Raw genomic sequence first — 26,634 nt, 5'->3', positions numbered from 1 at the left:
TTAGGGTACTTATCAGTATATTTATTTATTACATAAAGAATAAGAAATATAAGTAGTAAAGGTACAAAAGTTGTTTCATATGGCATATAACATTAAAAGTAAAACTTATTTCTAAGACTTCGTCTAAGTCTTTGGATTAAAAACTAAAGTGCCACTTAGTTGTTCATTCATAGTGGAGTAGAAGGGTGAGCACATAAGTGTCGCCAAGCGCCATAGATCTCCAGTTCTACTCAGCTTCAGGCTGAGGCCTCCAGCTCAGCATCCTTGTAGCAGTCAGTTGTAGGATCTGCAACACAAATACAGGATCTGGACTCACTCAGGTGGCACAGAGGTGGTAGGAGCTTGGGTTTCCCTGAGGTGGTTTGTAGGACTCAAAAGTTACTTCAGACCAACCCTGGAGAGGTGATCTTTGGTCCATGATATCCCACGAGCCAGATCCAGAGGGACTGAATTCCTACTGCTGCTGTCTGCATAGGGTGCTGTCTGTGACTAAGAGTGTCTCTAAATTTCCAGGCAATGGGCTGTGACCTGATTGCTAGATTGGGCACCTTTCAAGTGAATGTCTTCTGGAGAACGAAACTGATGCAGAAGAAAAGGTGGGCTCAAGTCCTCTAGAAAGAAAAGGCAGAGTCCCATCTCCCTGGGCCAGGTGAGGGGCAGGAATTCTGAAGGGAGAGGCGTGGAAGCGATAACCTTGCTCCCTCCACCCTGGTCCTCAACAGCATCCAGTGGTGAAAGCCTCAGATTAAAAAGGGACCGATTCCTGGAGCTCTTTCCCTAATTAACAGTTTCATTCTAAATCAAACACTGAGCTTACTGGGCAACCCATTTTAATATAAAGTGACTGTGATGCCAAAATCATATAGTTTCTTACATTAAGATATTCCAACATGTAAGTATTACAAAACACTCATCATAATCTAACAAGAGTTATTACTTAAACAATATAAAATAAATAAGGGGACTTAAGTAACATGCAGTCCTCTCTGATTTTCTCATTCCTAGCAAGCCCTGCAGGGAGATTTCCTTTGTGCTTTGTGTTTGTTTGAATTCTACATACATGAATAAATTCTAAAGAAGTACAGCTTGAGAAAATGAGTGTGAGCTGAAGTGGGATGAGGAAGGAAACTACAGAGGCTTAGGACCCCAAGGCTTGGGCAGCTGTGACTCAGGTCCCACTGAGGTAGAAAACAGGGCCTCAGTAGCTACCCTGTTTGCCTGAGAGTGACCCCACTGTTCTGGGTTCTGGATTGAATAATGGGCAGCCATAAACTCATGCTTTCATCCTCACCTGCACACCTTTGGATGTGAACTCATCTGTGAATAGGGTCGTCAGAGATCTTACTAGTGAAGGGGAGGCCAACCTGCATCTGGGTGACCTTAATCCTATACGCTTGGAGTCCTTCCAAAGAGAGGAAGACTAGACAAATTCAGAGCAGGAGCACCGGGAGACAAATGAAGACAGATGATCAGGTGATGGAAGCAGAGGTTGAGTTATGTGTTGCTGGCAGCATCAGGGAAAGCATCATCATGCTGACACCTAGATTTTGCTTCTAATCTCCTAAACTGACTGTCAATTCCTGTGTTTACCCCAGTTAATCACTGGTATCAGATAAAGCAGCCCTGGCAACCTAACACAGGCCAATTCACCCTTTCCCTGTGAGAACTGGTGGCACTCTAGTTCACTCCACAGTGTACACCACACTCAGTAAGAAAGACAGGAGGATTTGGCAGGCCTTAGGTGGACTGGGAGGGCAAACTTTGGTTCTGAAGAGGGCTAGAGCCCTCTCCTACAAATTAAGGAGCCAAGGGAAGGCATAGCTGATCAGCTCTAGGGCTTACATGGAAAGCACTTCTACTCATGGGGAGAGATTCTCAGGGCACCCTTCACTTGCCTGTGCTCATTTTCCCCCTCAGATTCCTATCTCCGCCTCCATATTCACACACAGGTGCAGGCACTCCAGCAAGCTCCTCATGAACGCTGAATTTCCTGAAGTGGCAAAGAAAGTTAGTGCATGTGGACTTGTTTCCCTTCCCTCTTCATCCTACCCACTACTCCACACTAACATCTCTTCTTCCTCTTCTTCCTCTTCTTCATCTCTTTTCACATCATTGATTCCTTCTGTGCATTCCCGGAAAAGAAGGTCGATGTAAACAGACTCCTCCTCCTCAACGAGTGTAGACAGCTGCAGGGTAGAGAACACACTTGCTTTTCCAGAGCCATATGTGGAGGAACACGGCAGTGAAGGGAGAGCCCATCCCAGAACAAACTTCCCAGGGGCCAACCCCACATGATGTGGGCCAATGCTTCAGACTTCAGCACAACTTCTCGCCTGGGCCATTCAGGGACACACCAGTTGATTTATGGTGCATAGTAGGGTTGGAAATCCATGCAATGTTAAAATACAGTAGGTGAAGAAGGTGGAGAAACATCTTAAAAACATTGTCAATTGTATAACCTCACCTTCCTGGAGGCTACCAGGGCCTTTGAGATGACAATTGTAAAAGGAGGGGGAAAGAGAAGAGCTACGAAGAAATGCTTACAAAGAAGAAACAGGAAGATTTTTAAATTAGGCAAGAAGAGGAAATAAATTACATGCATATTGCCATTCTCTACGTCTGACTCTTCTGAGTCCGAGAAAAACGCCTCTGAGTGAATCATTGCGGTGACTGTGATAGGGTGACCTTGCAAAAGGAAAGGAGAAAGTTAGGGTTCAGGGGAGAATTAGAGCCCCTATTGTCTTTGTCATACCGTGACCTGAGCTTGGCACCCAATTCTGTCTGTATCACCCCAACTTTCTTTGGGCCTCGATAACGTCTCCTGTGCCCTGTGTGGTTGGCCTAATGTCAACAGGGTCCGTTTACCAGACCTCATATACTATAATTCTGGGGAGGAATGCCCATTTCCTCCTTGTCCTCAAAGAAGGCAGACATATTCTCTATGTCTTGCTAAGCATGATGTTGATTTCCTTTCCATCATCTTGCCTCAGAAACTCCCTGCCTCTCCTCTCTCCCAATACTGCTTATTTCCTTTATTCCTGTCTTCCATTCACATTGTTTTTCCTTATGAGAACACAGGGGAATGATCAAGTGTACCATGCCACCCTCTCCAATCAATGGATTGGCCAATTACCAATTCCAGATGCAACACTCAGGATCTGGAGTTGAATCAGATCTTGTGGAAGAGAGCTACCACCAACCCCCAAAATCAAGTGATTTTTGAAGTGTCTGGTATGGCTTTAGGTGTGACGCAAACATTCTGTCCTCTCAACATCTCCATAGGTTCCAAAAAAAGCGATTTAGAGAGGATTAACAGGAAATTAGACATAAAGTAACTTGTCCACGTTCCCTTATCTTGCAGGTGTGTTAATAGCCTTGTGTAGAATGTGTGGCCATTTAAATGAATTGAGCCTTCTAGGTTTCATCAAGCCTTCTTAGGCCTGAGTACCTTGGGTGCTTTGAGAAGCCTGCAGAAAGGCACAGGGAGAGAAATGAATATTGCTTGAGAAACAGGGCACTGCTGACCATAGCACTGAACTCAAAGAGCAGGAGGAAACCTGTGGCCCTGCTGCCAAGAGGCTCTGATTTGGGCATACTCAATTCCAGAGCACCAGCCCCGTAGGACTGTGAGAGCCAGTGTGTGAAACAAGTCAGCGGCCCATTCATACAAGTCCTCAGAAAGCCTGCTGGGCTTTGAAAGCTCTTCTGGGGCAACTGGATTCAAACCATTCTCAGACGTAATTAAATTTAGGTTTCCAAACTACACTGGCATTTTGGATTTGGGTAGGAAGTGCAAAATAGTAGTGAGTTCAAGAATGTGCTTTAGCCACACCTCTCAAGGACACAGGTACATGCTAAGCCCAGAGAAAATGTTCTTCATGGCTTCCAACCCATGGTTAACCTTTAAAGCAGGATCCGCAGTAAGGATGGAACATGAAGAAAGTTAAAACTAGATCTAAAAGTGCACGGGATGAGGCCCTACTTCTCAGGTGCCATCTGGCACTAGCTAAAAACACTTTGTCCCAGGTCCAGGTGAGAACCTGAGAGATTGTGTCCCAACAGACCCGCTCCATTGAAGTTCAACACGTAAATCCAAACCACGATTTCTTGTATCAGTTACTATGGGATGCTAAGCAAAGGAAACCAAAGTTTTGTTGTCAGACTGTTGAGAAGACATGAAAAAACTAACCCATGGGAAGTTAATTTTTTAAAAAATACATGGAAAGTTCATTTAACACACAACACACACAAAGCTCACGGTCATTATATCTCCTACTTTTATGTTATTGAAAACGAAAAGATGAAAGCAGGCCCTCATAAATATTTCCTATACTTTCTAATATCATGCCCCCTTCCATAGACTCCAAGGCACCAGGTATAACTACTGATCTTGGTATCTTCTCCATTGGATCCTTCCTTGAGAATTGTAACCTACCTGGATTGTCGTCTTCGTCCTCGCTGCTAGTGGAGTCATACTTGCAGTCCGCAAGCCAGTCTTCAGGAAAACAAAGATCCGCAGGAACGTTATTAAGGACTGGGCCACTCGCATCCCTCCCTTCTTCCTTGAGATCTCTTGCTGGCTACCATAGGAAAACCCAGCTCTCTGCCCTGGGTTCTAAGACCTTCCTGGGCCCCTCTGGAGCCTGAGGCCTTAGCAAGAAAGTGCAAAGTGCTTGCAAGTGAGGGAGAGGAGGGGAAGGTATCAGCTCTCAACTTCTCACTCCCTTATTTAGCTGGAAAATAGAGCACTGACCTCCAATCTTGTCACCCTGAAATTATGACTCTTTGGACATGCTCTGTCTTAGATGAGTTCAAAGCACAGACCTAGTGCTAGACTCTGGGTTGCTGCCTTGGGGAGCATTTTGTGAGGATGCACATGTTCCCTTCTGCATCATCCCTACCACAGCTACCAGCACAAATGGGTATTGGGCTTTAGCAAAACTGCAAAAACTAGAATCTGCTCTGGATGCCCTGGCTGTGTGAACTAAAATGACAAATGTTGACAAATTCATAGCAGAACTTTAGAGACTCTGCCAGGCAGAAGAGACTTGAAGAAAATGTGTAGATTAGGAGTCAAAGCACCTAACATCTCAAGTTCTTTGGACTGTATTCATTAAATGTCCAGTTCTGAAGACTTTTCTTCACCTTCTCAAAACTGCCCTGTCTCATACGTTAATGAATGGACATGTATGTCTGCCTTTCTTTCATCCTGACCATTCAAAGTGCTATGAGGTATTAAGTAAAGCCTTATAAAGCTTATTATTAAGCCAAGACATATTATTACATCCCAGAAAAAGGGTCCTGTACCACATTTCTGTCCCTGTAGAGCTTCATGAAAATTTTCTTTGATGTTGATGGATTATTCTTGAGTTATTGAGGTATACTTGACATATTGTAAGCCACACTACATATTGTAAGCCACACTGACATAGTACATAATTTGATAATATTTGACATATATATTTATCCATGAAGAGATACTGATGGGATTTATTACAAAGAAAGTTGACACTAGTCGTTGTGCTGTTTGGTGTGTGAAAAATCCAGAAAACTCATTAAAGACTCACATTTGTACACATGCCCATTGAGAATCAAAACATGTATTCTGAGAATCACATCACAAACATACACATGTAAACACACACCACTTCCATGCAGACAAACACATGCCAACTAATCAGTACTCAACTTCTTAAGAAAGACAACCCTAGTTCTTACCTGGAATATCCATTTCATTCACCACACCCAAATCCTTATTCCCTCAAGGAAGTTGTCATCAGGAACCTCTTTAAACTCAATCGACAAGGAAGATTCATGTTTTTCAATATCTGGACTTTTTCTCAGCAAGTGTAGGATTTCAGGATACTTACCATTGTTGCTTGCTCTTGGGACTGGCTGCAATTTTACAGAGAAGATAATGCCGTAAGGATCAGAACTTAATCTATAGTGCTACAAGAGGCTTGTGTCCTCTTGGTGACTTTAGAATACAAGAGGGAAAGAAGGAAGTTAAGGAAAACCAAAAGCAGGTGTAAAGCATGAACAGTCCTGCATGATGCAGTTTTCAAGTCCATTTTGATTACTAAGTACAAAATTCTTAATTCCAGGTGAAAAAATTTCTGCTAAAGAATGTCCTCCTGCCATATAGTTTATAACCTGATGCTGCCATTTATGATTGCCCCCTTCAAACCGGGATTAGCTCCTAATACATGCCCACTGAACACTGACGCACCAAGCATTTGAACCTCTCATCTATATTGTACGTGGTCAAATTTTCGTAACTGAATTGGATTAGAAATGAAAGAAACCAAGAATGCAGTGGTTCTATCTCAGATAAAGAAAGTTGGGCTTACCTTGGTGTAAGTAAATGGAGTGTGCTCTATTGCCTGGGCACTCAGAAGTTCCTCCAGGAGGCCCTCCGGGAGAGCTAGGAGAACAGAGGAATAGCATCAGTACATTGGGGTAGTTGCTCTGGATTTAGTCATGAAGCATTGCTTGACTTGGACGAGGGATTAGAATAACAAGGAGGCAGGTATTCAGCAAGCCTAAGTGAGCTGCTAAGGAGTGGAAGGAGGGCAACAGGGAGGAGCAGCAATACAAAGGGAAGCAGTCCTTGGCACTGTAGCTAAAGACATCCCAAAGCACCATAAAAGGAACCTGTAAAGGTACTAAAAAAGAGGATGTTGTTCAATGACAGTTTCTTACCGCTCTTCCTGCCCATTTTCAAGCCCAATGTTATTGTTGAACTTTGAACATTTAAATACTTGTAAAATGTGCAACTATCATGGGATATGAACAAAAACCCAACCCACCCAAGGGGAACACAACTGCTGAAAGTACTGTACAATGTGGACATTTTTCTTCCTCTAAAACAGAAGGACCCCTCTATTTCTTATGCCCACATGGAAGGTAAAATCGGGATGCTTTCCACAGTAAAGAAAGCATGAAACCCCTAGTTTAAATCATCTAGATGTTTTTAAAAAAGAAGTAAAGTGATACCAAAATACATACCGTTTTCACTTACTCCTGAAGCCACCTACAATTAGAGAAATGAAAACCCTCTGAGGACTGGAGCAGGCTGTATAGTGTTTGCACAGCTGGTTTACTCTCTTGCTGCCTTTAGAAAACTAGATGGGAAACGGGTTGAGATGAAGGCCCAAAAAGTCATTGTAACAGACACTTGTGGAAAGGCATAGCATTTCCTGTTTTATGCATCTCTCCCATCTATTGAGGAGGAAACCTAGCCCTGTAATGTAGGGGGGACTCCTTGAAGTTCCTCTTGAAGCAGAGATGTTAGTAAAAGGTTCCAAATGAACACTCTCCTGACTAAGGAAATCATAGACATCACCTATAATTATTTGGTCTGATTTTCATATCTGAACTCAATTGGCAAATAAAACAAAGAAAAAAAAAAAACCAAAAAAACTTAAAATCAGCAATTTGACAACAGAGAAAGAACGGGTGACCATACCTTGGAATTTGATGGAACCTCCTCATCTTCCCTCTCACTGGGGGACTCATCCAGCAGGCCCTTAGGGGTTCCTGGGAGGACACAGAGTAAATGTCAATACATTGGGTGGTGTGCATGGGTTACTCAGGGACCTACCCTGACACTGCAGGGGGCAAGAAAATAGGGACCTGAGGGGTAATAAGTCTGTAAGAATATGTTGCTGGGCCATCCTCCTTGGTGGAAGAAGGATGGTAAAGGAGAAGAGGAACAGGAAAAAAATGAGAAATGAAAACTTTTTGTCTGTGTACCTAAAGGTATCCAAATTCAACATGATATATTCAATCTAAAAATAGTATTAAACAGATGGTATTACTTACAGAGCTCCATCACTTTTCCTTCCTGTTTTTTTAATAGTTGTGTTTTTATTATTTTCTTTAAGATTTACTTTTTATTTCTCTCCCCTTCCTCCCCCCCCCCATTGTCTGCTTTCTGTGTCCATTCACTGTGTGTTATTCTGTGTCCACTTATATTCTTGTCAGCATCACTGGGAACCTGTGTCTCTTTTTGTTGCGTCATCTTGTTGCGTCAGCTGTCCGTGTGTGTGGCGCCACTCCCGGGCAGGCTGCGCTTTCTTCATGCTGGGAGGCTCTCCTTATGGGGCACACTCCTTGTGTGTGGGGCTCCCCTATGTGGGAGACAACCCTGCATGGCACTGCACTCCTTGTGCGCATCAACACTGCGCGTGGGCCAGCTCATCACATGGGTCAGGAGGCCCTGGGTGTGAACCCTGGAACTCCCATGTGGTAGGTGGACGCTCTGTCCGTTGAGACAAAATCTGCTTCCCCCTTCCTGTTTTGAATCTAGACAAGTTGTCAATGCCCTTTTGAACTTTCCAAGGTCATTTCCATCTCCACTAATGCAAAGTGCTCCTACTACAATACTAATCTGTTGTGTAGTGTTTTATTTATTCATTTATTGGTTGACTGGATTTAATTCTAGACAAGGTATTCTTTTGTATTGAGTCACTAACAGGTGTCATAAAGATAATATTTATAGGGTTTGTCATAGTACTCATGGACTACCATTTAAAAGTATCCAATGTTCACCATATGATATTTTTCCTTCATCTTCCTTTTCATTACCATGTTTTTGTATTCATTGTGTGATGTGCCTCTCCATGATTATATGAGCCATCCCACAGTGGGAGAGTTAGGATCGATTGAAGGTTGAGCATGAATCTCTGTGCTAGCTATAAGGGAAACTTGAAATAAGAATGATGAACATGAACCTAATGGCTAAGAGGGAATTTGAGTTCTTACTCATTACTCTTCCTCAAATGAGCAGCTCACAGAATGATCTTTTTTTTTTTTTTTTTTAATGGCTTATGGTGATAACGTTATTAAATAGATGAAAATATCTCTCCAATCCCTGTCTGTCTGCTCGGGCCATGTGCTGAGCTGTGACCCAGTACTGGCAGCGATTGGCAAGCTTGTCCTACTGAAACCTCACGAGTCTGAGAGTCTGTGAGTTTACCAGCAACATGTGGGGCTCTCTATGTGTTTTTCACACTAATAACTGTGAATAAGTATCTTGTAAAATGCACCTGCTAACCTGTGTTATGTGACCCCTGTGAATATCTAATACACGAGTGTCATGTTTAGGAAATGCCATGGGCACCTACATATATATAGGCAGTGGAAATTCCTTCATTGTCACTAGTGACCCATACCTGTGATTAGGTAATATTCAGTAGTTCAGAGTAGTAGTATAGGGGTTACATGCCTCAGTCCAAATCTTGTCTCTACAACTTAGGAATTTGAAATCTCGGGTCATTAACTTATGCCCCTCAGAACCTGGCTGTAAGGGATAGGGAGAGTTTACATAATTCCAGGAATGATTCTAGTGAGATGTTCACAGGTTATTATATGCAATATGTGCTGTGGTGATGTGATGGTGTTTTAGAAAGGTTTCAATGACAGTTGTCCTGTGTATGTTGGACCCTTCACTTAGGGAAACACACAGCAATGCCCCAACACACACCTTCTCAATCCCTCCAATAGGCTTCGCTCATACACACTCCATGACTGCCATAGACACAAATCCATTCAAGTGAAGTGAATACATCTACTGAGAGAACAATAGAGCATGACCACATTCCTTATCAGGAGGAATTAATGTTTAATGTTTAACCATACCTCAAAAAATCCCACCAGTAACTGGAACCACCCTGGCTTTCCAGGCAAACCTAGGATCAATGCCCTGCTTGTCTAATCCAAAATTACCTCAATTCAGCAATTCTAGATATGTACCTGTTTGACTTTCTCCTGGGGCCACCTGCAATCAGAGAAAACCTTATGAGGATCAGATCATGTTTCGGCTGTTTGCAAAGGATTTTTGCTTGATTTGCAGCATTAGAAATTCAGATGTGAAATAGGGGTCAAGCAAACCTGATGAGCAGGTGTAGCAGACACACCAAGAAAGGCATGAGCTTTTCCTGGATGCACATTTGTTAAGTTCAATTTGGGCGGCGATTACAAATTCTTAATCCAAGGAGAAAAAAATTGTAGCTGAGCAAAAGCCTACTTTGTCAACTTCTGCTCCCCTTTGTGGTTGATCTCTTCAATGTTGGATCAGTTAGAAGAGCCCCCACATGATGCTTCCCACCCCAAGGAAATGTAATATTTCATCTAATATGTTCATGATTAAGTATCCTCATCTGATATCAATTACAGTGGAAGAGACCAAAAAATCAACTTTAGATCAATGACTAGTAAGCTCACCTTGGCTTTAAATGGGACCTCTTCATCCTCTTGATCACTTGGAAGTGCCCCCATCAGTTGTTCCTGGTCTTCTAGGATGACACAGAATGACTCATCACATTGGTGTGTTTCTCATAAATTTCAAAGTAAATATTTACAGCCTTGGACAAGACTCTTAACTGTGTAGAGGAGGTAGTTTATCAAGCATGCTGAGAACTGCTGTGGGACCGTCTTCTATCATGAAGGAAGGATGCAAAGAGAGCAGCCAGAAAGAAACAAATATATATCCCTAGCTCTGAAGCTAATATCAACCTAAACCTTCTGACCATACCCAGTGTACAAATGGCACTGAAAAACATGCTATGATTCAATGCCTGAGTCCCACCATCCCTCCTCTTTATAGTACATCTCAACTTAAGTGCCAGTATCTTCTGGACAACTGCAAGTGAATTCCATCTCCATGCCACATATATAGACACTGCATTTACCATTTGTTCTACGGAAATTTATCACTTGATTAGAAGCAAAGTATTCTGGTGGTCTGGATTCCATTCCATGTAATGCATTCTATTGCATTTATTCACTAACCCATTGGGATAAAGATAACATATCACAGAAGATTGGGAATACTAAAATCTTACATTTAAATAGCAACACTTATTAATCAGATGGTTTTACTTCCAGTCTTTCTCTCCCACACCAAGTGTGAGTAGCCATTGAAATACTGACCGTGCATCATTGGCCATCAAATGTGGGATAGCCATTATGTAGGGACATACAGATTGAGTGTCAACACCCACAAATGCAGCTCTTTAGGAACGTTTCCACAAGGGGTTTGGACACCAGGTTAAGAACCAAGATGTGTCTGCATTCTTATTTTTCAAAGACCATCTTGTGGGACTCGTGATTTGAGTGCCTATCGTGTCCTTTGGGATGATGCTGTCATATGTACTAAATTGTCTTCCCGATGCCTATCTGCTTCGGGTAAGTTCCTGAGCTGTGACCTCAATCCAGTTATCATGGATCACGTCATCCTATGTGATGCCTCATGACTCTCAGAATTTGGAGCTGCTCATTAGCATGTATGATTACTGTGTCCTTTGAGCACTAATAACTATATCAAAGTCTGTGGTAGCCAGCACAGGTACTTGGCCTAGGTCATGTGACCACTGAGGCTACTTTATAATGATGGGCAGTTTTGGTCTCTTTGTAGGCTCATGTAAATTCTGGTGTATGCATATATACAGGTGCTGTAACTCCCTTGTATGGTTTCTAGTAAGCAGATGGCTGAGTGGCAAGTTCAGGCCTGTAACTCAAAGTATTATGACATGTGACTAGGTTCCCATTTAGTACCATCCCATTAGCAGTGAAAGAGCTTGGGATGTTCACCTTTGCCCTCAGTTTTCCATCTGTGTTGTGGTCATAGAAAGCAAACCCCAGGTCCAGCTTTGGCGAGTGTGGAACAAGTTCATGTACATAGAACATGCAGTGGTGATGGGGTATATTTGAGAAAACTGCCCCTGTTGTCCCTGGTAATTGTCCAGTCTAAATGGGCTATAACATCTGGGAAACTGCTCATGGTTGCCCCCATATGCACACACAACAAAGTCAAAATTACACCACAGAAACTCACACTAGACCCCCCCAAGCCCCCATGCATGCAAAGCCTGCACAACCTAAAGAGACCACAGACAAAACCACAGACTGTAGTAACAAGGGCAGATTCCCTTCAGAGAAACCATTTCATCGTCACCATGATGCTTTGTCCAGGATGTCCCCAGCTGAACGTTTTCTGGAAGTTCCTTATTTCACCTCTGTTTTACCCTTGGATGTGGGATTAGCACAGAATACCTACCGTTTTCACTTTCTCTGGAGTTCCCCTGGAATTGCAAAAAAGAAAACACTGTGAGGATCCTATGATGTCGAGTAGCATCTTCTCAGGTATTGGTGATTTTATGAGAACTGATAGGAAGCATTCGTAAAGTCAAAGGCCCCATAAATAAACATGGAAAATACATTAGGAATGGCTCAAGTGTTGCCTGATGGATTTGACTTTCCAGACCATTTTGATGGGAGTTACAAAAGTTCAAATCCAAGCAGAATACTGGTGCTGAGGCACAAGCCCACTACCATATGCTATATAACCTGGTGCTTCAATTTCTAATGCCTTCTTTATCAGGGCTATTTTGGTAAGAGAACCCTTCCAAATATCCTTTCCCCTGACCAGTGGGTGATATCTATAATTCACACCATCATGTATTATGATATTTACTCAATTGAAAAGGACAAATAAGAGAAAGGAATATTTCTGTCTTAGACCAAAACAGATGACCTTACCTCAACATTAGGTGGAACCACTTCATCCTCCCTGTCACGAAGAGGGTCCTCCACCAGGTCTTCCAGGGGAGCTAGGGGGACACAGAGTAACAGTCAGTACAGTGGGGTGTGGCTGATATTATTCAGGGATCTTTGCCTGACCCAGACAGGGGCTTACAATGTGCAGGTCCGGGTGGTCAGGAAACATGGACTGTGGAGTTACCCAGACACACTTCATGGAAGAAGGAGACCAAAGAGAGGAAATCATGGGCATCAGAAATAGGACCCTTGGCTTTGTAGTTAAGGAGAGTCTAAATCAATGTGAAATAGCTCACGAACAAGTGGTACTAAAATGTACAATATGATACAGTGATATGGCTCCAACTCTTATCTGGCCCATTCTGAAATCCAGCAAAATTGCTGGAATCTCATTGACATCATGAGCTACTGCTTCGCCCTCACAGATCTTTGTTGACTTTGAGTTTCTCATCTGTTCTACAGGATTTTAAAAAATTTTCAACAAGTTAACATCTACAAACATAAAATTTGCCAGTTTACTCATTTTTATCTATACAATTAATTTACTGTCATCAATTAATTACATGTCCAATGTTGTGTTACCATCCCATCAAACATTCAATTCCAAAATTTTCTCATTACCTGAAACAGAAACTGTAGCCATTAACCAATAAGCCTAATCTCCTATCTCCCTAGCCCCTGGTAATAAAGTCTAATCTCCTTTTCTTTCTCTGAGTTTTCTTTTTCTTATATTTCAAATAAGTACATCGATACACTGTCTTTCTTTCATATCTTCCTTATTTCCTCAGTATAGTGTTTTTAAGTATCATGCATATAGTAGGGTGCATCAGAACTTCTTTACTTTGTGTGGCCCATTCTATGGATATGCTTTTTTTTTTTTTTTTTTTTTTTTTTTACTGATTCCCATTTTGATGGACACTTGGGTGGTTTGAAACTTTTGGCCATTCTGAATGCTGCTGCAAAAAACACTGAGTTTTCAAATACCTATTTGTGTCCCCCTTTTAAGTTAAATTCTTTTTATATATAGACCTAGTTGTTAGATTGCTGGCCCTATGGTAATCCTGTGTTTTTCTCAATGAGGGATTGCCAAACTATTTCCCAATGTGGCTGATCCATTTTACCTTCCTTCCACCAATGTATGGGCCTTCCAGTTGATTCACAGCCTCACTTATATTTGTTATTTTTCATTTTATTTTCTCTTAAAAACGTTAGCTACCCTACTGGATATAAGGGGCACCTCATCGTGGTTTTGACTGGCATTTCATTGAGGATTAATTATATTGAGTATCATTTCTTGTGCTTATTATCAATTTGCATATATTCTTTCAAGATACATCTACTCAAGACTCAGCTAGTTTCCAACCCAGGAGTCCACACTCCAAGTTTACCTGCTTTGCTTAACAACAGCCACATTATTTATGTATCATCTCCCTTTTGAATGAATCTGACAAAGCTGGCAAAGATCCCATTGTTGACAGCCTAAGTGTAATGCCTGTTCTTCTGAATGAATGAGTTCCCTGACTGTTAACAGAGACCCAGTCAAGTGAGATGAACAGCAATTACAAATGATAGTGGTCTTATTTATTATGAAGTCCTTTGTCCCAAAATGCATAAAAATATCACTTTGGATTATTTTTTACCTTAATTATAAGTGTCTCAATTGATATATTTGCCAAGTCATGGAATGAACCACAAGTTAACTTTGAACAGAGTTCTGAGTGAAGAATTAGGAGACCTTTATAGTGACCCCAATGTTGGCAGCATCTAAATGGGAATATGTTTCTTTGCTGTGCTGTATGTGTGTTTGTGTAGGGTGGAGTGGAGAAAGGAGGGATGGAGAAAGGATTGGGAGAGGACTGTTTAGAGAGGTATAATAAGACACTGACCAATATTTTATCAGGGAGTGCTCCTGTGCAGTGCCTACACGATGACTGAAACAGTGATTAAGGCATCTAGGAAACGGGTAATTTTCAAATGACACTTGAAGCAAATGACAAAATAATTTTATGTGTAAGACACTAAGTGTTTATCATAAAGTTCCAATTCTTTGAGTAATTCTCAAAGAAAGAAAAATGAAAAAGTATCAGAAGAAAATGTAAATACCAAAGCATCTGCAACAAAGTTTTCAAGAACTCAAAAGGGGAAAAGAAATAAAATTAAACCTCCCCAGAAACATGAAACATTTTCCTAGCCAGAGAGCACATTGATGTAGAAATAGGCATGTAATACCATTCCCAAGCTCCCTTATCCAACCGGCTAGTGTCCCTGTAAAATGAGAAGGGACACAGAAAGAAACAGTAAAGGGAGAAGGCTATAGGAATGTGGAGGCAGAGGCTGGACTCATGCAGCTACATGCCATGGATCACCAAAGATTGCCATCCTCCACCAAAAGAGAGGGAAAGCCAAAGGAGAACTCTTCCCTTAGGGCCTCCAGAGGGAGCATGGTGCTGTGACACATTGATTCCAGACTTCTGCACTCCAGAGCTGTAGAAGAACACATTTCTAGGTCTTATTCTTTCTGTTTGCTATTATGTGGCCAAGATTTTGGTACTTTGTATGGCAGCCCTGCAAAATGAATATAGTACCCTTCATGATATGGAAGGCTCCATACAAATGACCATCACTGCTGATTCACAGCCAGTTTCTTTCAACTAATAATTGACACATGCAGGGACATGAGTGTTCTGCACATCTCAGGACGATCTCAATGACTGCCATAGAAAGCAGTGCTTCAAGCAGGGGTGCTGCTGTGGGCTCTAGAGACATCTGGACACTTTAGGCCTTTCAGCCAAACTCAGGAAATCGGCACCACATGGGTGGGCCTTACCTTAGAATATATGATAGCCAATCTCCCCGGTGTATCAGAGTTAGGCTCATTTCCTACACACGGTTTTTCTGCCCATATATTTGAACCTATACTTATCACTATATCCATTAGATGTATGTCCCAGAGACTTAAATCTGCAGTGTGTTCATATGCCACTGGAGCCCTGAATCTCAGCAGAGTTGCAGCCAACACCTACTCTCCAGTTCCTCAGATTCACCCAGGATAAGTAACAAAAGAAGGATGATGGACAACACCCATCCCAAAAGACAGAGAGTATCTAGCACTGCAAGCAACAGTGTTTCCTCCATCTACCCCATAGGACCTAAAACCCATCTTAATCAGAAGTAGCGTGGGCATAAGCATTCCGAAATCCTCAAGATTGAGGAATGAACACACATAAGAGGAAAATGTAAATATGGACCAAAGTAGATTTATTATTACTCTAGGACTAGAAGTCCTTTCCACATTGATGGAAAGACAGTGATCACCGCAGTTTCTGTGGGGAAGCACAGGGAAGAATAGGTGTAACATGGGGCATTTTTGGCATATTGGAATTGTTCCACATGGCACTGCAATGACAGACACAGGCCAGAATACATTTTGTCAAAACCTGTAAAATTGTGCAGGGCATAGTGTAAACGGTAATGCAAACTATAGACCATGGTTAGTAACAATGCTTCCATATTTGCTCATCAATTGTAAAAATATATCACAATAATGAAATGTGTTGTTAAATGTGTAAAATGTGAGCAGATGAGGTGGGGTATATGGGAATCCCTATATTTACAAATAACTTTCATGTAATCTAAAACTTCTTTAAAAATGAAGAACATGTGAGTACTATAGGTAAAGCCCTTAGAAAAGTTGTGGTAGAGTGTCACTTGCACACGAATTTTCAATTAGTAAATCTGAAAGGATGTGCAAAAATTTAACAGTTGGTACTTAACGACAGAACCTAGAGGAGTATAGAAAATGGAGGGAAAGTCAATCAAATTTCAATATACAGTTTTTTATATATTTTTAATTGTCTACAAGTACATTATTTTTTGCTGTTATCTTATGCAAAAAGCCTACTCTCCGAAATTCTTGAATACAACAATGATTTCCCTTGTTTTTTTTTTTTTTAACGTATTTGGAAATCCAGGGAGTGCAGAGTGCTGAGTTCTGTTTGTTATCTTTGATGTCTGGGCCTCAATGGGAAGTCTCACTGGCTGCACACAACTCGGAAACATGTGGGTAAACATCACCCATGTCTGTGTTCAGAAACAATATTTTGATGTGAAGCCTCTGTGAGACCTCTCCATGTATCTATTAAGGCAACACCCCACTTCCCAGTACCAAATCTGGCTAGTTTCCTAGTGTTTCCATAATAAATTGCCACAAATTGGGTGGCAATTGAGAACAGAAACTTATTCCCTCACAGATCTAGGGACAAAAACTTCAAAGTTATCGTGTCCGTAGCACCACTCTGTCTCTCTGAGGAGCCTAGCCAGGAATCATTCCTTGACTCTTCCGGCTTCAGGTGGCTCCAGGTGCCCTGGCTTATGGCAGCACAACTCCAGTCTCTTCTTCCATCTTCCCATGGCCTCCTCCTCCCAGTGTCGGTCCATCTTCACACAGCTTTCTCCTCTGTCTCTTACCTTCTTATACGTGCTCTAGTCATAGAATATTAACACCCACCCTTAATTCAATAGACCTCATCTTAATCACATCTGCAAATACATTATTTCCAAATGAGCCCACCACACACAGTTACCAAGGATTTCTGAATGTAATTTGTGGGACACAATAAAACACCTGAATTTTTGTCATGGGAGTTACATGACAATATGCCTTTGTCAAAATGCACAGAGGGGTAGACAGGAAGCATGATTCTCCAAAACAATGTACTGGTACTGTCCCTTTAATTATACACACATCCATAATAATGAGAGTGGTCAACAGGGGAAACAGTGCTGGGTCTGCACTGGGAGGATGGCAGGGAAACATGTTGGAACTTTTTGTACTCTCTGCACAATTTTTATGTGAATCTAAAACTCCTCTAACAATTTATATCATTCTTATAACAATCTCACAGCACTTTTTTGAAGTCAACTCTTTCAGCTAAAGTTCATAAATAGATTAATGACCAAACATTGCCTTGAAATGCTGTTTACCAGTAAACACAAACCAACTTTTGTCAGTGCCTCTTTCATTATGTGGTTGTGGTGCTATCTACTAACACGATTAATAAAGTTGTGACTTGACCCAGTGGTTAGGGCGTCCCTCTACCACATGGGAGGTCCGGGGTTCAAACCCCGGGCCTCCTTGACCCGTGTGGAGCTGGCCCATGCGCAGTGCTGATGCGTGCAAGGAGTGCCGTGCCACGCAGAGGTGTCCCCCGCATAGGGCAGCCCCACGCACAAGGAGTGCGTCCTGTAAGGAGAGCCGCCCAGCGCGAAAGAAAGCAGCCTGCCCAGGAATGGCGCTGCACACACGGAGAGCTGACACAACAAGATGGCACAACAAAAAAAAAACACAGATTCCCATGCTGCTGACAACAACAGTAGCAGACAAAGAAGAAGACGCAGAAAATAGACATAGAGAACAGACAACTGGGGTGGGGGGAAGGGGAGAGAAATAAATAAATCAGTAAATCTTAAAAAAAGAGAAAAAGAACCTTACAAGGTATATTTAAAAAAATAATAATAAAGTTGTCAAACATTAATTTTTAAAAAGATGGCATCTTGGCCTTTGTATAGGTTTTCCCTCAGTAGGGGACACTACATAAACTACAGGCAACATTACTGAGGCAATACAATGATTGCAATTCCACTGTACCTTCCAAAGAAGAAGAGTTGCTTGGGGATGTTTGATGTCCCTTCCTCTTCCTTGGCCACATGGTGATTTTGCGACGTCTGACAGACTGGGAATGGCGGGCAGTAGACTTTTTGGATTGAGTAGCACATTTTCTCTTTTTATACTTGAGACATGAACCTGGGAAACGCATGCACAATAGAAATATCAGTTGGCATGTTATTGACAGTTGAGCATAGGAAATCTTCAATGAATTATTTAGAGTTCAAACTATCATCCTCTTATTAAGGAGCTTCCCAGAAGACCCCATTGGGTCTAATTTTGGTTTCAAAAGATGTTGTAGTTTTGTGTTGTTCACTTTAGAAACTCAACAGACAGATGTGGGATGCCCTTATGTAGATGAGTCAGCATAGGAAAGCAGCAAAGCACGGTGACCAATGTGTGCTAGTGTCTGATCATCTGGGTTCAAATACCATTTAGAGGCCACCCAAGCCAGGTTATAGCTTGTAAATTTTCTGGGTTCAGTTTTCAGCACTGTCATTTGAAAACTTTAATAAGATCTACTTAATCGTGCATATTATGAAACTGAAAATGAGTAAATGCAAGCAAATCCTTAAGAAAAATGCCCAATATGTCATAAAAGACTTAGAAGAGTTCAATTGTTAAAGGTTGGGAGGAATAAGCAAGTATTCTACTAGTGCTTTGCTCCAGAGAGGGTGGCTTGTCCTGAGCCTTGATGGCTCAGGACAGGGGAGGCGTGACACTGACTTTCAGCCCTACATGGGTGTGATGCTTTAGAGCTCCTGGAGAACATGTGCAATGTCCTGTCACCCCCAAATGAGTCCTGTGTGTTCACAACATTGCTGAGTGAAGGATTTGGGTCAGGAAATGTAAGCGCTACCCCAACTTGGCAAATTCCAGGGGTTCCAAGTTCCCTCCCCGGAGCTGTGGACAAAGGCCAGCCAAGTACTTGATTCCAGGGAAGAGAATGACTCAAATCCTCACCCTACTGTCTGCCTAAAAGTTAATTCTCTGATGCAGAACATGACTCAGTTTCCCCCAAATGGAGTTCCTCTGAAGGACCAGGGAATCTTGTGGACATCCTACCCCAAACTATTCACACTGTCAGCTGCCTTGTACAAGACTTCCTGGGGGTCAGCTAACCACTCCTGATGACCAGTCATCAGCTTGGCTACCACAGTGGCTCAGAACCCAGGATTTTCACAAATAACTGCCCAGGGTAGCTCTGCAAAGCACTAGCTCCCTTCAACCAGTGAAGCCTGAATAAGCAGTGAGGAAGGAGAGAGTCCCATCCCTAGACATAGCTTAGAATCCCCATCTAGGGATTTCCTCAGCAACCCGGGCCTGTATTCCTTTGGGTCCCACACTCTGATCAATTAAGGGATTTCCTTTCTACTCCCTCTCCCAGGCTGCCCTCAGAAACCTGCATCCTCTGCTATCATCCCACAGAAATCCTGCCAGGAAATCCCAGGTACTTTCCTTTGTAATCTCTGGTCCAAAATGCAGATGTTTTCCATGCATTTCAGCACGTGTATTCAGAAGAATGTTCTCTGTAATTTCCCTTTCCCATCTTTGTCTTTCTGGAGTTCGGTATCAAGATTCTCTTGATTTGATGAAAGAGTGTCCCTCTATATCTATTCTTTGCAAGTGTGTTCTGCTTTGGCATGATGTCTTTATGAATATTGTGTGGTAAACATAGGAAGCCACTGGGACCTGGAGATTACTTTGTGGGCACGCTAACTTTTTGTATTTCTTTTTTCTAAACATTAATGCTTATTTTAATGATTGTGAAGTACACAAATGCACTTCACAGGGCTTGGTGGTTCATATAAGCACACGTGTTGTGAACACCCTGACCTACACTCAGAATGTGTCCAGCCCCTGGCAGCCTAACGTTTGCTACTTCCTGTCAGTAGCCCCCAGCAATTACCACCATTCTGACCGTGATTGCCGTAATTTAGAGTTCTCTCTTTTTCACACCCTATCAATGGAAGCACACAGTATAAACTCTTTTGAGTATGGCTGGATGTTATATCTGAATATTGTGGGAATTCCAAGCTGTTGCTGTGTGAATCAACGTTCGCTGTTTGGAATGCCAAGTAATTATATCACATTAGGACATTGAACAATAAGTGTATTCCTTCTACATTTTATACACTGTATTGTTTCCCTGAATGACTACTCAGGATCTAACTGTTGCAAATGAGTCTTTGCAGGCCTTTCTGTGGACATCGCATTCATGCCTCATTCATGGCCCTTAGATTATATAGAACAAGGACAGGGACTGCTGGGTCACAGGTGCACATGCCTCTAATCCATACCAGAACACTGTTTTCCAGGTGAATGTAACAGCGCCCTCCCCACAGCATCATGGGTGAATTTCTCCATGTGTGCACCCATTCTTGGTGTTCATCTTTATACCCAGGTCATTCTGGCACATTTAAGAGGCATCCAGAGCATCCAGGATACAATTATCCCTTCTATACATCAATGCAATTGACATATATTGTATAGGTGACACCTTCTGCAAAAGAACCTGTACTGTGGATGATTTGACAGGAGACAAATATCAAAACATTTTAGTTCTCCTTTTTTTTTTTTTTTTTGCCTTTTAATATCTTGGAGAATGAGATATTCAAGTTAAGATTTTCATTCCATTTGTTTCCCGGCAAAAATATGAAATGAAAACACCTATCTGTACTTTGAATATATTTTTGTCATACAGGGTATAGTCTTATAAGTAACACTACAAACAAACCATGCAAAGAAATCAATTCTGTGATGTACTTCAAAATCTGGCAAAAGTTTTCTATGAAGATAGACAGGTCACTAACGCAAAAGACTGTTAAAAGGAATCCTTCCATTTAAGTTAAGCATTTATTTTATTTATATAGTCATGCTTCATAACCACTGAAGCACCTTAAAAGTCTTAAGTGAGTTGTTATGAAAAAAAAAAAACCTAGAGAAAATCAATATTTGCTATAAAACAGAAAGAAGTGAGTCTTTAGAGACAACAATGGTTACAGGAGGGAATGAAAGAAGGAGGAAGGAAGGCAGGGAGGGAGGGAGGAAGGGAGGAAGGAAGGCAGGGAGGGAGGGAGGGAGGGAGGGAGGGAGAGAGGGAGGGAGGGAGGGAGGGAGGGAGGGAGGGAGGGAGGGAGGGAAAAGTTCAGGAAAAAATGAGAAAAAGATTCCTTGGATTTCCAGCTCAGGATTCCTAAAGTGTCTTACAAATGGTAAATCTACAAATGCATAAATAGTAATGTGTTCATTATGACACAACCTGCATCCCATAACACCATCTGTTCTGAAGCACAGCTTAACCACCTTTAAAACCATTTCACCTTCTGCAGGTCCATTTATGCTGCCTCTCCATTTGTTGTCCCTTTTATGGAAGTTTACAGTTTATTTAGGGTCTGGAATTTTGAGTTCTGGGCACAGTATTTTGTGTATTTATTCAGTAATCTGTTGATATATAGGAAATCCAATTTTGAAATTTAAAATGTTGAAATCCTAACATTTAAGGTTACTCTTTTTGCTATTGTGTTTTCCTTCTCAAAAAAAATTTTTTATATTTATAGAAGTTGTAGATTATGAAAATGTTACATAATAACAAGTTCCTCTTTTATTCCTTGTGTGTGTTCATGAATGAGCTGGTGCGTGATCTGTGATGGCACTAAGCAGCCCACACTGGAGAATTCATTAAGGAGATAGGCATGGGTTGAGCACAGAGGATCTCTAACCAGGCACACAAGACAGTTCAATAAGGGTGACCTGGGCTAACAACCAAGGGAAATTTTGAGTTCTTACCTTCTGCTGTACACACAACTCATGGCTTGCAAGACTGGCACATTTCTTGGGCTACTGGCATTAATGTTAGCAAATACACTAGAAGAATCTCCCGATTTTAATCAGATACTGGCCAGGTAATGATGAGTGACCCAAATCTAAGAGATATTGACTTTCTTTCCCTACATAGTGACTTTGAACTCTCAGATATGTGACTGGACAAATGCATGTGAAATTAGCAGTACGGTAATTTGAGAGGTAATCTGGGTTATGTGACACTGGCAAAATCTTATAATGATGAGCAGTGGTTGAAAACTCGGTAGGCTTGAAAACTTTCAAGTACATGCATGGATGCCAATGTTGTCCAAATTTCCCATGTACAGTGTTTGATATCTCCATGTCTGAGCTTTAGATGCAGGTTCAGTTTCAAAATTGGAGCCTCATGCCTGGGTACAGAACTTGGCTCTAAATCTTAGGCTCTAGTGAGACTGTTGACATAGGTCTCTGTGCCTCTGCATTCCAGCTGAGGTGTCAGTATTTTAAACACATGCGTGACATATGGCTGTGATGAGGATTTAATAAGTTACTGTATGTAAACTGTGCACTGGCCAGAAGGAATCATTTTCTTGGTAGAGTTGACAATGTTGATTTACCCGTGTAAACAGGAACACTGCCTAGTATGAATAAATACAAGCACACAGACATACACACATTCAGATTCACAGTTACACAACACAGACTTACTCATTGACAGGCCTCAACTACAATCAATACTAATCCACACTACCCAAGGGCAACCCAGCTGCTTCCAGAAACATGATCAAAGTTGAAGAAACATGATCAAGGTTCTTTCCCTTGAGATCAGTTTTTCTCACACCATCCCCAATTCTCACTCCCACAAGGAACTGGGAATTATCCCAATTATCCCCACCTAAGCCATCATGGAAAGCCCACCTATTCATCTAGATTTCTATTATTTTCTATCCCCAGCCATTCAGTGATTCCAGAATACACACCTTGTTCTCTTGTTCTTGAGGCTACCTGTAATGGAGGAAAAGAAAGCATGTGAGAGTCAGATTAGGCTGGGTATCGTTTACACAGGTCTTTTGCTCTCTTAGTTGCTATAGAAAACCAGGTGGGGATCCACTCTTAAGTCAAAGAACAAAAAAGCAAAGTAGAGGACACCTTTAGAAAAGGTGCAGACCCTCCCAGAATGTATTTCCTTCTATTCCTTTTTGGCAGACAATTACAAAATTATTAATCTAAGGAGAAAAAAATGCCACTAAGGCAGGGGGTCTTCTACATAGTGTCTCCCAACTGACACCACCGATGTTGAAGGCCCTCTGGCACCAGCTGTCCGTTGGTAAGAGAGTCTACCCATTCCTGCTTACCCCCAAGTAGACAGTACCTAAATTCTATACTCTACATGATGAATTTTTCAAATCTGAATTTGATTGCAAAAGAAAGAAACCAAGAAACCAACACATTTATTTTAAATAAAGAACGTCAACCCTACCTTTGTGTTAGATGGGTTCTCCTCATCTGCCCTGGCATTAGGGAGTTCCTCAGATGGGTCACCTGTGGGAGGTGGGAAGACACAGAGTAACTCTCAGTATATCAGGAATACTTCTCATGAATTATTCTGGGAACATTGCTTGACTCGTGATGCTTCTCTTTATGGATGTTGGTTATACCAAACCTGAACTGGGCTGCTACTGGGCCACCGACTGCATAAATGTTATTTCTCTTCTCATCTATATACATTATCTTTTTTCTCTGTGTGGGAAAGTGTCAAAGCACTTGCTTATCTATCAATGTCTATGAGTTCATTTTCCTATTTTTCTATCTATTGCTGTGTGTTGAAAGATATGCTGCTCATTAGGTGGTGGAGAAAAAAATTACAGTATTTCCCCCATACTTACCATTAGGGAGGGCAGTGGGTAAGTGAAAGCATCAATAAGTAAGTTTGTCAAATGAAAATTTTGGATAAACCCCAAGGATAAAAGGAAAGGTGCATATTGGTTCATTTACTGACATTTAGAAACTCAGGTTCTTAAAACTAGCTTTGGAAAACTAGTTATATGAATGGAAGCAATAGATTCCCTAAACATACTGAGTTATGTATGCATTTCAGGATGCTTAGAAATGGTAAAGCATGTTAAAAACCAACTTTAGTACACTTCGTCTTATGAAATGCCTCACTTCTGATGTCTAGCCATCCATTTTAACTCCAAATTCTGAAATAAATAATTTACTTGGCCCTTGCTGAGTTAAAAAACAGCGGCAAAACAGACATGGAGCTGAGGAGAAGATGGAAGGGTACAGAACATTAAAAGAAATACTAAATTTTTCTAATGGGAGATTCATTTTAAGGCAACCAGCTTGATAGAAGGATCTAAAATATGAACGAAGTAGTAAGAGACAAGTATAAAGCTCATCCGAAATGTTGTAGGATGAGTTAGAGAGGAGAAACTAGAAACGAATGAGGAGAATATTCTGTTGAAAAATCACTAGCCAAATTGAGGGGTAGTAGCTAGATTAAGTAAGTCAGTATGTTCACACCTCTTGAGCAGCAATTGAGATTTCCCATCTCTATGAGCCGTACGAACGAAGCTGGGAGCTTTTCCACCTGCCACCAACTTCAAATCTCTCTGGGCACAGAGTGACAGTTAGAACCGTGAGGCAGATGTGCATCATGAAGTAACCATGGCGACCAGTCATCACAGAATTTTCAGAGGGAATGCCTTCTCCATATTGCAAGGTCCAACTGCTGCTGTGCGGCCATTTTCCTTTGCCACCAGCAATGACTGGGTGTTCTTATTTCTCCACATCCTCTCCAGTACTTGTTATTTTCCATGTCTTAATAAGAGCCATTCTAGTGGGTATGTTATGATATCTCATTTTGGTTTTGAATTACATATCCATCATAGCAATGACAGTGAGCATCTTTTTATGTGCTTTCTTGCCATTTTTTACCCTTTGGAGCCATATCCAAGACTTTTGCCCATGTTTCAAAATGTATTTTTAGTTTCATTTTTTCACTGTTAGAAACATTTATTTTGATTCAGTCTACCATAAATAACTCAGGAGAGATTCCACTCAGCCTCAGATGCAATATTTTGTTTATTTTTCAGAGATATATACATCACACAAAATGTTCCATTAAAAAATGAAGGAGATTCCCATATGCCCCATTCCCCACAACCCCCATTTTCTCACATCAACAACTTCTTTCATTAGTGGTGTACATTCATTGCATTTGATGAATACAAATTTTGGAACATTGCTACACACATGGATTGTAGTTTACTTTGTAGTTTTCACTCTCTCCCAGTCCATTCAGTGGGTTATGGCAGGATATATAATGCCCTGCATCTGTGCCTGCAATATCATTCAGGCCAACTCCAAGTCCCCAAAACGCCCCCATAATATGCCTCCTTTTCCCTGTCACTGCCTTGAGCAACTCCAGTGGCCACTGTCTCCACATCAGTGATATAATTTCTTCCATTGCTAGAGCCACAATAATTCCGTAGTCGAATACCGGTAAGTCCACTCTAGGTCATATTTCATTTCCCAATCCTGAGGACTCTGGCATGGCGATGCCCACTTCACTGCAATTGACAGCAGCTTTGTCCGTTTTTTAATTGGGTTGTCTTTCATTCTATATATGTCGACCTTCATGATACTTTATATTTTCTAGATAGAAAACCCTCATTGGATATATGGTTTCCCCATATATCCTTCCATAGAATTAGATTGCTTTTGCTTTCATTATAAAGGCATTTTAGGCACAAAGGTTTATAATCTTGATTAGGTCTCACTTATCTATTTTTCTTTTGTTGCTTTTGCTTTGGGTGTAAAATCTAAGAAGACATTGCCCTGGAGAACTCCCTCCCACCCATGCATTCCCAATCAATGATACCTCACTCCAGAGTTTCCAACAACTGAGGGAGGGCTGAGTTCCCATTCCGGGAAACTCTGCCCCACTCCCCACTGGAGCAGCAACAATACCCAAGTACAAGGGCAAAGACCAGTGAAGAAGGATGGTCCAGTGATGGGCCCTTGATACTGATGACTATGTTTATGGGCCTAAGTGCTTTAAATTACAAGTAGGCCTAAACTGTAGGGTGCCTAAGAGTTACATCCCAAGAGCCTCCACATTGCTCAAATGTGGCCACTCTCTAAGCCAAACTCCGCATGTAAGTGCATTACCTTCCCCCCAGTGTGGGATATGACTCTGGGCATGAGGCTCCCTGGTACTGAGGTATTACTACCAACACCTGCTGGTGATGTACCTAGAAAAAGACCTTGAATAAAACGGGTAAGTGGTAAAGACAGATGAGTTTATATGGCTAAGAGACTTCAAAATGAGTTGGGAGGTCTTCAGAGGGGTTGCACTTATGCTCATCTCAGCAGGATCTCAGAGACAGCCAAAGTAGGTACAACCCCAGGGAAGGGTCCTTCTGAGGGGTACAGACACACCCAGGTTCTCTGATCATGACAGATGGCTCTGGAGTTCACTGCCTCATCAGTGGAATTTGTGCTCCTGAGTGTGCAGTTGGATTCAGATGTGACTTCTCTATGCATGCTTCTTCTGTCACTTTTCCCTTACCTGTGATAGGTGCTGGGTTTGGCATATG

At 41.7% G+C, this 26,634-nt stretch overlaps 2 protein-coding genes and 1 long non-coding RNA gene across 6 annotated transcripts in view; 2 read left to right on the top strand and 1 right to left on the bottom strand.

Annotated features, from left to right (window-relative positions):
* LOC131274065 (protein IWS1 homolog) lies at positions 1-24,689 on the bottom strand. 2 transcript variants are annotated; one of them, XM_058279072.1, is made up of 17 exons: positions 24,557-24,689; positions 23,511-23,572; positions 23,011-23,035; positions 18,209-18,364; positions 12,544-12,614; positions 12,062-12,086; positions 10,228-10,298; positions 9,757-9,781; positions 7,469-7,539; positions 7,009-7,033; positions 6,351-6,424; positions 5,871-5,895; positions 4,436-4,495; positions 2,597-2,685; positions 2,068-2,186; positions 1,896-1,990; positions 1-286 (listed from the first exon to the last, which is right to left on the bottom strand). In XM_058279072.1, the coding sequence occupies exons 1-17, from the start codon at positions 24,582-24,584 to the stop codon at positions 237-239; spliced, it is 1,071 nt and encodes a 356-aa protein (XP_058135055.1). In that variant the 5' UTR covers positions 24,585-24,689; the 3' UTR covers positions 1-236. The 2 variants fall into 2 exon arrangements, with proteins under 2 accessions (XP_058135055.1, XP_058135056.1); XM_058279073.1 differs by having other exon boundaries at positions 10,228-10,295.
* LOC131274064 (protein IWS1 homolog) overlaps positions 1-26,634 on the top strand; it is a 132,882-nt gene that overhangs the window by 32,094 nt on the left and 74,154 nt on the right. The gene's annotated exons all lie outside the window — the stretch shown is intronic.
* The window catches only part of LOC131274070 (uncharacterized), a 35,256-nt gene that overhangs the window by 2,034 nt on the left and 6,588 nt on the right, over positions 1-26,634 (top strand). The window lies entirely within an intron of this gene.

Source organism: Dasypus novemcinctus, chromosome 17 (genome assembly GCF_030445035.2).
Source record: "Dasypus novemcinctus isolate mDasNov1 chromosome 17, mDasNov1.1.hap2, whole genome shotgun sequence".
Classification (NCBI taxonomy): domain Eukaryota; kingdom Metazoa; phylum Chordata; class Mammalia; order Cingulata; family Dasypodidae; genus Dasypus; species Dasypus novemcinctus.
This window is presented reverse-complemented; position numbering and strand designations above follow the sequence as displayed.